The sequence below is a fragment of the Mobula hypostoma genome, chromosome 28 (assembly GCF_963921235.1).
Source record: "Mobula hypostoma chromosome 28, sMobHyp1.1, whole genome shotgun sequence".
Lineage (NCBI taxonomy): Eukaryota > Metazoa > Chordata > Chondrichthyes > Myliobatiformes > Myliobatidae > Mobula > Mobula hypostoma.
This window is the reverse complement of record NC_086124.1, coordinates 8,498,495-8,515,379: the sequence shown is the minus strand read 5'-3', so window position 1 is coordinate 8,515,379 and position 16,885 is coordinate 8,498,495. Positions and strand designations below refer to the sequence as shown.

The 16,885-nt window shown below is 43.6% G+C and overlaps 1 protein-coding gene across 5 annotated transcripts in view; it reads left to right on the top strand.

The window, feature by feature from the left end:
- The first annotated feature begins 3,824 nt into the window (after window positions 1-3,824).
- Window positions 3,825-16,885, top strand: part of qkia (QKI, KH domain containing, RNA binding a) — a 132,210-nt gene continuing 119,149 nt past the window's right edge. For all 5 annotated transcript variants that reach the window (XR_010016312.1, XM_063035131.1, XM_063035132.1 and 2 more), the window contains exon 1: window positions 3,825-4,166. Coding sequence is in view for 4 of the 5 variants with exons in the window: in XM_063035131.1 (XP_062891201.1) it covers window positions 4,025-4,166 (142 nt within the window). In the remaining variant the exon portion in view is untranslated. The remainder of the gene's footprint in view (window positions 4,167-16,885) is intronic.

The following is a 16,885-nucleotide window of genomic DNA, read 5'->3' as shown; positions in this document are numbered from 1 at the left end:
TCCAGTGTTGTTAGCCTTTTTCATCTACACATTTGCGATGTACTTGTGGAATGAATAGTTCGTGTATAAGCATTGTACAACTAAATTTGAATCTTGATAAATACTTTGTTAATGCATTATGTCATGTTTTGATTTTGTGAGGAATTTTAAAAGGCCTTTTGACCTGATCTGCATTCTGCGAACATGCTACCTCCATCCCAGAAGCACTCCCAAATCTGGAAGAATGCTGGCAAACTGAATGGAACGATGCAGTTGTCCCAAATAAGCACCCTGACTCAAGAGCTAAACATTGCATCTCCTGGTTTTGGCATTGTTCAAAGACACCAGTGTGTCATCAACTGGCTAAACCACACATATTCTCCACAAATGGAAAATTAAAGCCGAGCCACGGTGTGAGTTATTTACTTATTAAGGAGGCTGTTTGACCACTGGCTCCATGCCAGTTCCATCACAGCAATCCTGCTGGGATCCAGCTGTGTGGACTGGTGCTCAAAAATTTCTATAGACGTACCGTGGAGGGCATTCTAAGTGGCTGCATCACTGGCAGGTATTGGTGGGAGGGGTGCGGGTGTTATTGGTGGGGAGGGTTATTGCTCAGGATTGAAAGAAGCTTCAGAAAGTTGTGAACTTAGTCAGTTCCATCATGGGCACTAGCCTCCGTAGTATCCAGGATATCTTCAAGGAGTGGTGGCTCAGAAAGGCGGCGTCCATCATTAACGACCCCCATCACCCAGGTCATGCCTTGTTCTCATTGCTACCATCAGGGAGGAGGTACAGGATCCTGAAGGCACACACTCAACGATCCAGGAATAGCTTCTTCTCCTCTGCCATGAATTTCTGAATGGACATTAAACCCACAAAAGTCTATCTTGCTGCTTTTTAAAATTCTGATTTGCTTTGCACTACTTAATTAATTTAACTATTTAACATGCATATATGTACCTACTGTAATCCGGTTTTCTTCTCTCTGTTTTTATGTATTTCATTGTGCTGCTGCCACAAAGTCAACAAATCTCATGACTTACGCTGGCGATATTAAACCTGATTCTGACCTCCAGGAATGGCCCGGAAGACGTGCGCCTTTGTAGTCGACACGGCTCCTTGCTGGTTTCACCAAAGGAAACATCGTGGGGAACTGCAACAACGGACAGCAGGCGGTGTGTGCTGCTGTTAGAAGAGGGCCCCTGTACTTCTGCACTTCCTCCTCTCTCTCCCTCTGCTTCAATGGAGACTGAGTCCCTGTTGGTCCTCAAGTCAGGCACGGGAGTGGTGGTGGTGGGGGGGGTTCTCGGAGAAGCGACACAAAAGATTGTAACATCGGAACGGCGAGTTGCTGGTCTCCGCTCCCATTGTTGCAGGAGCGATCTTCCTCCCTCGACGGACAGAGAGAGTCTGACTGAGACACCGAAGTGCTAGGTTGTGGACTGTAGCTTTGGTGGACTCTAGATCAAGCTCTCTTTGCGGGGGGGGGGGTTGGTATTGTTTGCCTGGTGTTGTGGGGGAGGTGAGTAGGTGCTTCTGCTGGTGCAAGTGGGAGGGGGAGAGAGTGGGGGGGGTCAATGCCTCTGCTGCTGTTTCTGAATTGGGAGGGGGTCTTTGGGGTTCTGGTGTTTCTGTCATGCACTCTATGGGGTTTCTTGATTCATGGATGTCTGTGAAGAATAAGAATTTCAGGTTGTGCACTTTATACATTCTCTCATATTAAATTGAACCATTTGAACTATTTTGAACAATTTGATGTCTCCTATTTTCCTATGACCTGCATTTTATTTTACTTTATTTGGAAATATCGCGTGGAACAGGCCTTTCCGGCCCAACAAGCCACGCCACCCAGCGACCCACGTATTTAATGCTAGCCTAATCCCACGACATTTTACAAAGACCAATTACCCTGCCTATCAGCACACACAATAAAATGCTGGAGGAACTTAGCAGGTCAGGCAGCATCCGTGGAAATGAACGGACTGTCAACATTTCAGGGCAAGTCCCATCTACGGGACTGAGAAGAGTCTGGGCCCGAAATGTCGACTGTTCATTTCCATCCATGCTTCCTGACCCGCTGAGTTCCTCCAGCATTTTGCGTACGTTGCTTTGGATCTCCAGCGTCTGCAGACTTTCTCGTGTTTATAACCTACTAACCAGTACATCTTTGGATGGTGGGAGGAACTGGAGCACTCGAAACACAGGAAGAACATATAAACTTCTCACAGATGGTGCCAGAATTGAACTCCAAATTCATGATCTCTTTTCTCTGACTTTTCCGCCAACTTCCCTTTGATTACTTCATTACTTATTGACACACTCTGGGACGATCTACAGTTGTCAATTAACCTACCAACACATGCATGGATGTTGGAAACCAGATCGCCCAGCAGAAACTCGTATGCGGACGGGGACAACAGGCAAACAATAGACAGACAGAACCAAATAAAAACCTTTGGTGTTGTGAAGCTGAAGGCTTCACTTCTGTGTTACAATGCACCCTTGGAAACCAGGCTATGGACAATTTACTACTGCAGCCTGCATTTCTTCAACAGCAGATCAGCAAAACTCTACTAATTTTCTCCAGAAGCACTTTTCCTTTTTGGCTAGTAAGGCTGACATTCAACCTGTGCATTCAACACACAAAAAGGGATCTTTGCCTTGCTATAGTCTACTTATTTGCATGATAGCCCTGCTCTAGTTAAACATATATTTTATTTATATATTGAAAAACAGCACGGAATAGGGCCTTCAAGCTGCACTGCCCAGCAACCCCCGATTTAACCCTAGCCTAATCATGGGACAATTTACAATGACCAACTAACCTATTGCCGGTACATCTTTGGACAAAGCACCCGGAGGAAACCCACGCGGTCATGGGGTAAATGCACAAACTCTTACTGGCAGCAGCAGGGATTGAACCCAGGTTGCTGGTACTCTAAAGCTATGCTCCTGTGCCGCCTGTCATAAATTCTCCTGGCTTCGCAAATCCAAGTCCAATTTTATAATGAAAAACCTTGATTTGAATAAGTTAAGGGCATTGATACATAAACAGAAAGTCAGCCAAGAAAAACTTCTGTCTACAGAACATTAAATTTGGAGATGCAGTAATTTAAAATTTCCTCCGTCAGATGCTGTTTGACCTGCTGAGCTCCCCCGGTATTTAGTGTGTTTCACTCTGGATTTGCAGACTTCCTCGTGTTTATGTTACACAAAAGAAAAATAAAGGCAGAAAAGTTTAATTTTGTTTTTTGGAATGGCACAAATTTGAGAATAACAGTGTTTGGTTAAATGGCACCAGTCAAAATTTGTGACGGAGTTGGCACCACGTAGAATTCGTAATACAATGCATACACTAATGGCGAGAAACTGAGATAGCATGCTAAAGCATGCATTGCATAAAGCCCCAATGAATTTTGTCAAAATTCCAACACAGTCGCTGAGTTGTCCCTAGTTTAGAAGATAAATACTATCTTGCCCGGTAGCTGCAGGCATTCAGACTCTCAAATGCTTCTGCAGAAAAGATACACGCATAAAACAAAATGTGTGTCACTTATACATGCATGTGAGCAGTTTCATATTGTGAAAGGAGGAGGGGGAGAAAAAAAGGACAGCGCTACAAAAACACAAAGCAACCTAGAGGAAATAATCCCGGGCTACTGTTCTCGGCGCATGCGCTGCTTGCGCTTGCGGTGCAACCTAGCTTGTATGTTGCCCCGGCTAGATCCCGCCCACCTTCTCTGAGTTGATTGGGCCGCCGGCGGAACAGCGAAACGGTGATTGGAGGGGACGTGCTGTCAGTTAGCGGTCGGCGTGTGGCGGGGGTAGGTTGGTCGGGGTAGTTAAGCGCGGCGGGCGTGCGGCGGCAGTGGCGCCGGGGGGAGGGTTTTCTTCTTTTTTTCTTCTTCTTCTTTTGGTCGCGCACACTCACGGCGGCGGCGGGGGCTCGGTGACAGGCGGCCTCTTCTCTCAGTCACTTCTCCGTGTGTGGCGGTCGGTGTGCCCCTCGCACACCAACACTCGCTCACTTGCGCGGGCGGCGATGGTCGGGGAAATGGAAGCCAAGGAGAAGCCGAGACCCAGTCCCGACTACTTGATGCAGCTGATGAACGACAAGAAGCTGATGTCGAGTCTGCCCAACTTCTGCGGCATCTTCACTCACCTGGAGCGGCTGCTGGACGAAGGTCGGTAGGAAGAAAGAGATGGGAAGTAGGGGAGGGAGATGGGGAAGGGTGGAGGGAAGTAGGAGAGGGGCTTCTGGATGGGAGGGTTGAGGGACTTCAGGAGAGGGGAATCCGAGGGAGGAGGGCAGAGGGACTTCAGGGGAAGGGAAGTAGGAAAGAGTCTTCTGGATGGGAGGGTTGAGGGTCTTCTGGATGGGGTGGTTGAGCGACGTAAGGGGAAGGGAAGAAGGAAAGAGTCTTCTAGATGAAATGGTTGAGGGATTTGAGGGGAGGGAATTCTTGGGAGAAGGGTTGAGGGACCAGGGGAGAGGAGTGCGAGAGGGGATCCTTGGGGAGGGAGGGTTGAGGGATTTCTGGGGGAGGGAGGTTCGAAGGAAGGTGTCTTGAGGGTTGGGGAGGGAAGTAGATGAGGAGTTTCGGCTGGGAAGGAAGAAGGGGAGGGTATTTTGGGGGGACTTTTGAGGTCGGGAATGGGAGGAGGTCGGGGGGGAGGGAGTGAAGGCTAGAGAAAGGGGAAACGGGAGAGGAGAAAATAGTGTTGGGGAATGTGCGAGGGGAGAGTTAATTGAGGGTGAGGGGCCGGAGGAAGGTTATGGAGAGGAGTGAGAGGAGGAAGAAATGGGGTTGGGAGATGGGGAAAGAAGAGAAAAAGTTGAAGGAAGTCGGGGAGGTGGAGGGGGAATGGAAGGAATTGGGCGAAGTGAGGATGTGAGGAGAGAAGTTGAGGGAGGGGAGGTAAAGGGGGGCTGAAAGGAGAGTGAAGTCAGGGTTTAGGAGCCTGGATGGTGGGTGGTCGGAGTGAGGAGTTTGTTGGGACGAGGGAGGTAGTTGGGGCCGGCATGAGGCTGGTGGTGGTGTTGAGAGGCATTCCCGGCCAGGAGGGGAAAAGATCCCACTCTCTGCATCTGCCGAGAACGAATCAACCTTGTCTCGATTAAAAAAAATAATCCGAGTTGACGTGGGGTTGGATTTTGGGAACAAAAATCAACCCGACCGTGTCTAGCCCGCTCTCCCCCCACCGATGGTGTGGGTGGGAATGGGCCAGCGTGGTGGGTAATGTTAAATCAATTAAACTTTCCCTTCTAACAAATATTACTGAGTTTAAAATTAAAAACTTTGTAGGAAAGTTAGTTACTAAGAATATTACGCTGTAGTGGTTGTATTCTTTGTAATTTTGCTCTCCGGCCCACAGGCCTTGGTTGATGCCTACATTTGGCAAGAGGCGACATTAAAAAGTTTCTTCTCTGTCTGCCCCCAGTTCATCTAAACTCCGGCGTTTCAGGGTTAACCAGAGGGACTGCAAGCCCGACTGGGTTCTGCTGTCTCTAGGAATGTCGGAAAAGCAGTAATTTTATTTTTCAGGCGGGTTTAAAACGCTTCGCGAAGTTTGCTGAAAACTTTTTTTTGTATGTGTGGTTTCGTGCGTAGCCGGGAATCTTTCCAGAGGAAGTCGAGTCTCTTTTCCTGCTGTTGCACCGCCGTGTTGTTTACGGGTCTTTGCTGCGAAATCCGCCTGAAAATGTCGGCTTTTCGTTTCCAGCTATCCTCCCGCCCTCCCTCCCTCCCTCCCTTCCTTTCATTTTTTATGAAAACAATGCATTCATATTGAAAGTGGAAGGCCACGGATTTTTGTTTCGCCCACCCCTGAAGCCCACATCGGAGAGTCATCACAGTTGCCAAATGCAGCTCCAGATCTAACAGTAGGCTGCGCTAGACAATGCAAAACAAATTTCAGATCGGCCTCTTAACGAGACCGATGCAGAATTGATTTCCTAAAATCACTGTTTACAACAAGGCATTAAATAATTAAAAATAATCGGCACGGCTAATTTCTATGGTAATTGCGTTATCAAATTCCCTAGCAATGGTTGATGAGCGGCTTTCAGTGTTAGTACTCAAACGATAATTGCTGTTAGGTAATCTTTGTTTGATATAATTACTGGATAGTTGCCTTTTTTTGTGTGTGTGCAGCACTTTAATGTTGTTTTGTACCTCTTGGTTACCTGAGAGAAAATCAACTGTGATCTACTGATCCTGCAGTACTTCCTGCCCAGCAGGTTTTGGTGATCGATTTGCTGCTGGGCTTGGAGTAAATCCCCTCCTCAAGTCGTTCCTGTTTATTTGCAAATCAGCATAGTCAGGGTTGATTCACAAACAAGAGAAAATCTGCAGATGCTGGAAATCCAAAGCAATCCATAAAATGCTGGAGGAACTCAGCAGGCCAAGCAGCATCTATGAAAGGGAAGACAGTTGACATTTTGGGCTGGGACTCTTATGTGTATTAGTCAGGTTTGATGTTGCGCTGACTTCACAGCAGTGCGATTATGAAGCGTCAAGGGCCTCAGCTAGCCACTATTTTGGAGTCTGGGTGGGGTTTTACTGCTTCCTTATTCTAGCATCTTTTTTTTGGATAAGGACACCCTGTGTACTTAGATGTATGACATCCCATGTCTAGTTGGAAAAAAGGGGGCTTTCCATGATCAGTATTAATTCTCCCTCAATTTCAAAGTAAATTATAATTTACTGTTTGTGTAGTTGGGATATGTAGGTACATTGGCTAGAAGGGGCTGGTACAATGCTGTATCTTTTAATTTCAGTAAGTTGCTGTTCACGGGAGCTTGTAACAAATTTCACAACATATGCCGGGGATATTGAATCTGATTCTAACTTGCTGTGCACAGATAGTCTGCTGGTGATTTACCTATTGAACTCTTGATGATGCTCCAGAAGGTGCTTGATTTCCTGTAGAACACTTGAGCGTGTCTCCTCAGCTCATGTAGGCAGCAAATGGGCATAGGTCTTTTTTTTCAGCTGTTCGCATCAGAAATGGGTCAAATTATCACCTAGAACAGTACCCTGATTCCTGTCTTTATGTCCAACTGAACTTTGAGCTGCCGGTTTAATTTGGCTGCTGAAATAGATTATTCGAAGTACTGCGTGTAGGCTACATGGGTTCTGCAGTTTTGTTCAGCTACATGGGTTCTGCCATGCAAAAGAAAATCTTTAACTTGAACGGAGTATTTTAAAGCTTTCACCTTAACTGTAGACTTGTGCTGCGTCTCATTCTGGTTACGTATCCTCTTATTCTTTGATGTGACCCTCTATGGGTTAGATCCGCGTTAGTTGTGCGTAGATGTCCAAGGGGCACTTATGCTTTTTCCAGTAATTTTCCTATTTAATTTGTGGCAATAAACAGGAGGCCTTTCTTCAATTTGTGGAGCAGGTAAGGTAACTTTGCCAGCTGTCGCTCCCATTTTCTGTCAACCTCCTTGCTCTGTAGTTCAAACTTTCTTTGAGGTTTGAATTTCTTAATCTTTGATTTTAATTGCACTTCATTTATTTTTGAAATTGCGCAAACACTATTGGAGCTTTGAAGAAGCTTTAAATGGCACGTGGATGTAAGGTGTAGTAAAGATTTGTAGCGCAAAGAATGTGTGGATCATTGATGGCTACCTTCATTCAATCACTCTTGCCCTAACCCTGAAATTTTCAATTATGCCTTTATCTGGATCTGTGTTTTTTTTTGCATAGTTACTGTCAACAGACTGATTGGAAAGGTCAGGGATTCGGGGCTGAGGTACAAGGGAGTGGTCAGTTCAGCTCGCTGCTTCATGAAGTCTACTCACTCTGCTGAACTGAGGCTGTACCCTGCAACTGACAGACTTTTGAATCAGCTATAAACTCACTTTTGGGAACTTCAGTTCTGAGCGCTATTAATTTTATTATTTGCACGTTTTTTTCCTCTGTATATTGGGTATTTGGTCTTTTGTTTTAATGGGTTCTATTGGGTTTCTTTGTTGTGGTTATCTGTAAGGAAACAAATCTCAGGAGTGTATGTATTATAGATGATAATTGTACTTTGAAGTTGCTGTTACGTTCCAAGTGACCACTACCTTTCTGACATTGATATGTGGCTTGTGCCTGTCAGTCTGAGTCTGCAGTAAGGCATGCAGGAATTATTGGGCATTATCTGTGGTTAACTTTTTGAATGTCTTTGCTTTTTAAAATTTATTAGAATTTGGGTTTCAGTAGAGCAGTATTAAATATGTTGGTATGCACTTTGGACACAATTCTATATGGGTGAGCTGAATCCATTGTAATTTCTTTTAAATTCTTCAAGATAATTGCTTTTAATTTTTTTCTTGTGCTTATTGGTCATGTCTCATTACTCAAAATTGATATTTTTAGAAATCCATCACTTTTCCTCCATTTCTTTTTCTTCCCACTCCATCATACGTTATCCAGTGGTGTTATTTTAAGCATATAGGTTTTAAATGGGCCTGTTATGAGTTTTGATCATTAACCATCATTAAAGATTGGACAGTGGTTTCGAAAAGGTTACTGACCACATCAAGCAGCTCAGATTGTCAGAACTCTGTTCAGTGAAGTAACATCTAAGATGGAAGTGGGTAGGGTGGGGAAAATCTTCTAAGAGACAGTACAAAATCTAAATCTGTACCAGTCAACAAGTAATCATTTGCATCTTCAGCCAAGGGGTCTGTGGACCCATGTTGGGAAATCTGTGATTTATATTATTCCCACCCTTCCACTTCATTCAACTCACATTTCCAATCTTTCTTCTCCCCCACCCTGATTCTGTTACTCATCTACACATTGACAGTGACCTACATTGTCCAATCAGCTTGCTTATTTCTGTATTGGAGGAAACGGGAACACCCGGGGAAAACCCACGTGTTCATAGGGAGAATGTGCAACCTACGCACAGCGCTGAAGGTCAGGATCAAACTGGCTTCAGTGGAGCCGGGAGGCAGCAACTTCACCTTGAACATGAATTTCTCCTGTTATTCCCTTCAGCCTCTTTCATATCACTTACAACATGATAGACCAGATTTTCTCGTGGCCTGTCAGTGTGTACAATTAGCAAATACAATTTCCAGCTTTGAAAATCAATACAGATGCTGGAAATCTGAAATAAAAACAGCAAATGCTAGCTGACCTGTTTTAAAACAGTTCTCTCGTCAGTCATTAGTTAGTGGTAATGCTTTAACTTTTTCAAGTACTTTTGGGTATTGTGTGTTGATATTTGATTTTGGCTATAATGTGTAAGAGTTACAAACTTAACCTCAGTGGAGGAAATGCCCCTCTTTTTATCTATTGCCAGATACTGATTGACTTGGTAACTGCAGATTCACAAGTGTTAAGTCTGATTGGTCTGGAGAGTATTGAAGCATAAAGATGAGAGATTGCTCATGGTATGGGTACATCTCTAGATTTTGATTGACGTTTGATTTGCTTTTTGTCTCCCTGTCGTCCTGGTTGTCAGCTAAGGAGCTGTGGTGATGTTAGCAGGCCTTTGTGTTAAGTTGAAGGACAAGTCCTTGATTTGATACCTCCCAAAGCTTTTTTCCCCAGAAGATGGATAATGCATCTGACACTTGGCATTTCGTTGAGCTAACATGGTAATGTAGCTGAGGAAAGTCATTCAACAACAATTAGTTTTGCAAGGTGCCTTCTGCACCATTTTTTTACACAGTGGTTGATTGCACAATCTGAAGTCAGCTGTGAGACTGCATATGGTCTAGTTCAGAGGTGATCTTTTTGAAGAATTATAAGATTGAGGAAGCTTTTTGAAAGATATTTCCCCTTGTGTAGAGCCAGGAGAGATTTGCCAGAATCGGGGGCTGCAGTTTCAAGAAAGATGAGGGGTTTTGCACAGAGCGTCTTTGGCATTCTCCACCTCAGAGAGCTATGGAGGCTGAATCATTAAATTTATTAAATGCTGGGGTAGATGCACTTTTGAGTCTAAAGGGGAACTGACCATTTTGGGGAAAGAAGCAGGAAATTGAGAGCAGAGGTCTTGATCTACGAAGTCACTTATTGAATGGCGGAGCATGCTCAGACTCACATGACTTGTGTCTCTTATATGCTTGCTGACTTGTGACAGTTGGTAGGAAGAAGGGTGGAACTGGTGGCTAGGGAACTGTTCATGACCAATTTTTTGAGGGAAAAATTCTATTTCAGTCGGATGTTACAGAAGCATCTTGGGGATGAGAGACTGCTGAACTAGAAGACTGGGAGACAGTTCTATAGATATTCACCATTTTGACACTGATCTCTTCCTCATCTCTGCCTCAGGGGATTAAAAAAAACAAAGCTATTATGTTAGTGAATTAACTTTGATTTCTTCTACTCCTCTTGCTCTATTTCCCACCCCTTCCTTCAATACTAGCCACTCCCTGCTCAGATGTTCTTATCGTTATCTGTTCTTTAGACTAATTGTATTTTGTGTAAGTGACCAGCCTGCTTTAGTGTGTCACTGTTTCAATGCCTGCTTGATTGTGTGTGTGTATATATAATATATATAAAAAGTTAACAATAAGTAGTGCAAAATAACAGAAATAAAAAAAGTCAGGTGTTCATGGGCTCAATGTCCATTCAGAAATTGTTTGATGGGGGGAAGAAGCTGTTCCTGATTCATTGAGTGTGTGCCTTCAGACTTCTGTACCTCCTACCTGTTGGTAACAACGTGAAGAGGGCATGTCCTGGATGGTGGGGATCCTGAATGATGGCTGCTGCCTTCCTAAGGCATCGCTCCTTGAAGATGTCTTGGGTATGGAGGCTGGCATCCATGACAGAGCTAACTAATTTTACAAGCTTCTGCAGTTTATTTTGAGCTTGTTTAGCAGATCCCCCAATACCAGGATCTCCGTGATACATTTGTAATTTTCAAGTGTTTTAGTTGACAAACCAAATTGCCTCAAACTAATCAAATATAGCTGCTGTCTTGCTTCGTTTATAGTTGCATCAGTATTTTGTGTTCAGGTTAGGCCCACAGAGATATTGACACCCAGAAACTTGCAATTGCTCGCTCTCTCCACTTGTGATCCCTCGATGACGATTAGTTTGTGTTCCTTCGTCTTACACTTCCTGAAGCCCACAATCAGCTCTTTGGTTTTGCTGAGGTTAAGTGCAAGATAAGCAAATATGAAATTATGTTCTTTTATCAAATTTTCACAATTTTGATTTCTGTAGGTGAGTGGATTAGTTATTGCATGTACAGTTGGAATGTGGCTGTTGCTTTGCAAAGTTTTGGTAGATTCACATCACTTTTGTCATGTGCAGCCTTGCAGGATTCATGTGATCTCACTCATTTGATCTTGGTTTGCATCATCTGATATGGTACATCCTCTGCTGAATACATTTTAGTAGAAATCAGTTCTGCAGTAGTCAACCACATTTTATAGTTGTCATTGATCTGTCCAATAATGCTAGATTGAAGGAATTGGATTAGCTATTGCAATGAAAATTAAGAGGGAAATGATCATGCAGCTGAGATATGGCTTATTGCCTCTATAAATTTCCATTAGTTTTGCATAGTGAACTTTTTTCACAATCTACTTTGAATAAATCTATGAATATGTTAGAGGAAGAGGTGTATGTGTAAATATTGGCTTTGAGTTTATTTTCTGGGTGTTCTTAGAAGGCCACCATTTTGAAGGAGAAAGCGTTAATAGTTTTTGAGCATGAAAAAGTGAGCAAATCCCTAGAGCCTGACTAGGTATATAACAGTGTGTTATGGGAGGAAATTGCTTGGGATTTTGTATCTGTTAGGCACCAGAAGATTGGAATGTGGTTAATGTGCCTTTATTTATGAAGGGCTGCAAGACCTAGCTAAGGATGCACAGGAATCATATTAGTGAAAAAGATTCCCATCCAATAAGTAAAGCACAAGATCAACCAGCATTCAGAAAAAAAGCTTTGGATTAGATTAGATTATGAGGACACGGAGTCCTCGTTTATTGTCATTTAGTAATGCATGCATTAAGAAATGATACAATGTTCCTCCAGTATGATATCATAGAAACACAAGACAGATCAAGACTAAAAAACTGACAAAAACCACATAATTATAACATATAGTTACAACAGTGCAAAGCAATACCGTAATTTGATAAAGAACATAGAAGCATAGAAAATAGGTGCAGGAGTCGGCCCTTCGAGCCTGCACCGCTATTCAGTACGATCATGGCTGATTATCCAACTCAGAACCCTGTACCTGCCTTCTCTCCATACCCCCGATCCCTTTAGCCACAAGGGCCATATCTAACTCCCTCTTAAATATAGCCAATGAACTGGCCTCAACTGTTTCCTGTGGCAGAGAATTCCATAGATTCACCACTCTCTGTGTGAAGAAGTTTTTCCTCATCTCGGTCCTAAAAGGTTTCCCCTTTATCCTCAAACTGTGACCCCTCGTTCTGGACTTCCCCAACATCGGGGACAATCTTCCTGCATCTAGCCTGTCCAATCCCTTTAGAATTTTATAGGTTTCAATCAGATCCCCCCTCAATCTTCTAAATTCCAGAGAGTACAAGCCTAGTTGATCCAGTCTTTCATCATATGAAAGCCCTGTCATCCCAGGAATCAATCTGATGAACCTTCTTTGTACTCCCTCCATGGCAGGAATATCTTTCCTCAGATTAGGGGACCAAAACTGCACACAATACTCCAGGTGTGATCTCACCAAGGTCTTGTACAGACCATGGGCACGGTAAAAAAAAAGTCTCAAAGTCTCGAAAGTCCCATCATCTCGCGCAGACGGTAGAAGGAAGAAAACTCTCCCTGCCATGAACCTCCAGCGCCGCAAACTTGCTGATGCAGCACCCTGGAAGCACCCGACCACAGCCGACTCTTGAGTCCGTCCGAAAACTTTGAGTCTCCCACCAGCCCTCCGACACCGAGCACCATCTCTGCCGAGCGCTTCTACCCCGGCCCCGGCCGCCGAGCACCAGGCAAAGCCAAGGATTCGGGGCCTTCCCCTCTGTAGATTCTCAATCGCACAGTAGCAGCGGCAGCGAAGTGGGCATTTCAGAAGTTTCTCCAGATGTTCCTCCGTGCTTCTCACGTCTGTCTCTATCAAATCAGAATTGTGCACGGCATCCTACTTGACAAATACAGATATCATTCACCGAAGAGGCCGCGTGCGCTGCGTCGCGTCGCCATCTTCTCCTCCCGCATCAAAACAAGGACTGTTTAGGATTAGTGGGAAATCCTATCTCAAAAATGACCAAGAGGATGGATAAGGTCAGGGTAATGGATGTTGAATGCATGAACTTTCGAAAGGTAACACATGCAGAATGCTTGAGGAACTCAGCAAGTCAGGCAGCATCTATGAAAAAGAGTAAACAGTTAATGTCTTGGGCCAAAATCCTTCATCAGGATCTTTTCCATAGATGCTGTCTGACCAGCTGAGTTCCTCCAGCATTTTGTGTGTGTAACTTTGGATTTCCAGGATCTGCAGATTTTCTTGTTTGCCTTTGACAAAGCCCCTTGTTCATACTTCTGATGTGGAAGAAAATGTAGGTGTCATGGAATGTAATTTTGCCAATGATAGCAAAATTGATGCTGTTGTGGACAACAGTGGTGTCTAAGATTACAGCAAAGTTTAGATTAACTGGTTAAATTGGACAAGGGAATCGTTAATGAAACTTGGACACTTGTAAAGTGATACACCTTAATAAATTAAGCTAGAGTACAATGTACAGTGAATGTTGGGGAAAGCGTGAATATCAATAAACAGAAGCCTGGAGTATATAAACACAAGAGATTCTGCAGATGCTGAAAATCCAGAGCAACACACTCAAAATGCTGGAGGAACTCAGCAGATCAGACAACATCCATGGAAATGAATAAACAGTTTACATTTTAGGTCAAAAGGCTTCCTCCTTCCTTTCCAGTCCTGCTGAAGGGTCTCCTGAAGCATTGACTGTTTATCAATTTCCATGGATGCTGACTGACTTGCTGACTTCCTCCAATATCTTGTGTGTTGTACAAAATACCTAATTTCCTGAAATTTAGTGGTGAAGACAGTGTCGAACATACTTGTGATGTCTGAGATACTAAATATAGGAGTTGAGATTTTATGTTAAAGTTGTACAAAGTGTTGGTTAGGCTACAGTTGGTGTGTTGATCTGGTTGTCACACTATAGGAAGGATATAATTAAGCTAGGGCATGTGTAGAAAAGAATCTCAGCAATATTGCCTGAACAGGAAAACGTGTATCATAGGACAGACTGCATAGGCTGGGACTCCTTTCCCTGCAGTGAAGGGGGGCAAAGGATGATTCTATTGATGTTTATAAAATTGAAGGGTTTATTAATTTTCCCTGAGCAATGTAGTCTAAAGCTAGATAGGATAAGTTTAAAAGTTGGGAAAAATTTTAAGGGGATCTAAGGAGTTGGTATATGGAACAAACTGCCAGAGAATGTGATAGAGCAGGGGTCCCCAACCTTTTTTGCACCGTGGACCGGTTTAGTATTGATAGTATTCTTGCAGACTGGCCAACCCGGGGGTGGCGGGGAGGGTTCAAGTAGGGTTAAACTCACCTCAACATGTCTTTTACAGTTAGGGTTGACAACTTTCTCACTCCCAAATAAGGGACAAAAGTAGCAGTCAAATCCCGGGACACCTTACCCCCAAAAGACTATCATGACCATGAAGCCTTGCGCGGGTACCTGTGTGCGCATGTGTGTATGTGCCGTTTTTCCCCACAAATCGGTTTTGCTTTCATCTTCCTGACTACACTGTACATACATTATTTCTTCTTTATATAGGCTGTATTTATCATATCATTCCTGCTTTTACTATATGTTAGTGTTATTTATTTTAGGTTTTATGTGCTCTTTGGTATAATTTGGTTAGGTTATTTTTTGGGTCTGGGAACGCTCATAAAATTTTTCCCATATAAATTAATGGTAATTGCTTCTTCGCTTCATGCCATTTCCGCATGAAAGGTTTCATAGGAACGCTCTACCTTAGCGGGGGAAATACAGGACGAACCAATTTAGCCCAATATATGGGATGTCCCAGCAAACACGGGACAGTTGGCAACCCTATGTTCAAGTTCAACAGTGCGTGACAGGGAATGAGAAAAGGTGCAGCTGACTTGCATTCTTTTCCTCACGGCCCGGTAGCACATGCTCTGCAGGCCGGTGGATGGGGGCTGCTGTATAGAGGCAAATACATTTTCAACATTTAAGAGATTTGAATAGGAACATAGATAGGAATAGTTCAGAAATACAGACAAATTGGATAGAAAATCTTGGTTTGCAAGAATACTTTGTACTGAAAGAACTTTCTGCCCTGTATAACTTAATCTGTAACCTTGTTTATTGTCCATCTTTATTGGCTGATAGTGTCGTGGCATCTGCACTAGAATTCGAGGTGAGTGGTCCCGTGTTTGAATCCACTGGCTCCTTGCACACTTTCCATTCATGCTGGGTTGAGTGTCGAGATAGCAACTAGGCCTTGTTTTAAAAAGAAATAGAAACTGCAAGGTTGCTCCCCGATGTACCATAAGGTAAGAGAGGAACTAACAAACAGCTATGCTTGAAGTGTATAGTTTTCGAGGCCTCTTCTGGAGGTGTTTGACTTGACCACATTAGTGGATTTGGAATCGAGGGTAAGGAGTTTACCCTCATTCTAAAAGGACATTGTCATTACAAAATCCATTGGTATTCTGATAATTGTTGCTATTTGATTTTAAACTCCAGGTAAAAGTAACTTGTATTCCATAGCAGCTATTGTGAAACCTGAGTCTCTGGATTTAATTGCTGTTCATTTTTTCTGGAATAGAGTTCAGAAAATGTCACTCCTACTGGAGTTAATTCACTTGTTTATAAATAGACCGTACATTTTTAGGCACAAGGCATGGAAAGTTTTTTCCACTGCCATGAATCTTTAGAACACTTAAAAGGTGAAAGTGAGATATTCTTGATGAGGCAGTGATCGAAAGCTTATGACAAGTGAATGGGAATGCAGAGGATTTGCCCTGATCTCGCTAAATGGTGAGATACTCGGGGGTTTAGGAACTTTGATTCTCATTCATGTAACTGCACGTAAATGCCATGGTTACCATTTGCTTGCTTGATGTCTCATTGACATTCTAATTGATGTGATAGTGACAAAATGCTGCAATTTCAAGCTCAGAACACTTGGCTTGCACTATTTTTTTTAATAAGTACATGTGATGAATTTGAATAAGGTTGGAGTGAAACACTGCTCATAATTCTATATGCAAAGCAATGCACAAAATGCTGGAGGAATTATGCAGGCCAGGCAGTATATACAGTCAGTTGTTTGGTCTGAGACTCTTCATCAGGACGGACTGTGTGGGGGTGGTGTGGGGGAAGAATTCTTCAGAATAAGATCGGGGAAGGGAGGTAGAAGAACATGGTGGCAGGTGATAAGTGAAACTGGGGGAGGAGGTGAAGTGAAGAGCTGGGAAGTTGATTGGTGAATGAAAAAGGGCTGGAGAAGGGGGAATCTGACAGGAGAGGATAGAAGACCATGGAAGAAGGGGAAGGGGGAGGAGCACCAGAGGGAGGTAATGGCAGGTAAGAGAAGGTGAGAGAGGAAAACAAGAATGGGGAATGGTGAAGGAGAGGAGGAGGATCAATTACTGGAAGTTTGAGAAATTGTACATGCAATCAGGTTGGAGGCTACCCAGGCAGAATATAAGGTATTGCTTCTCCAACCTGAGTGGCCTCATCCTGGCGGTAGAGGAGGCCATGGACCGACATGTCTGAATGGGAGATTTGGTATGCCTATGAAGACACTCGCATATTTCTGCAGATGCATAGTGGAGAACATTCTAACTGGATGTGTCACTGACTGTTATGGGGTGGCTACTGCACAGGATCATACTAAGCTGAAGAGCATTGTAAACTTAGCTCCATCATGGGTACCACCCTCCATAGTAT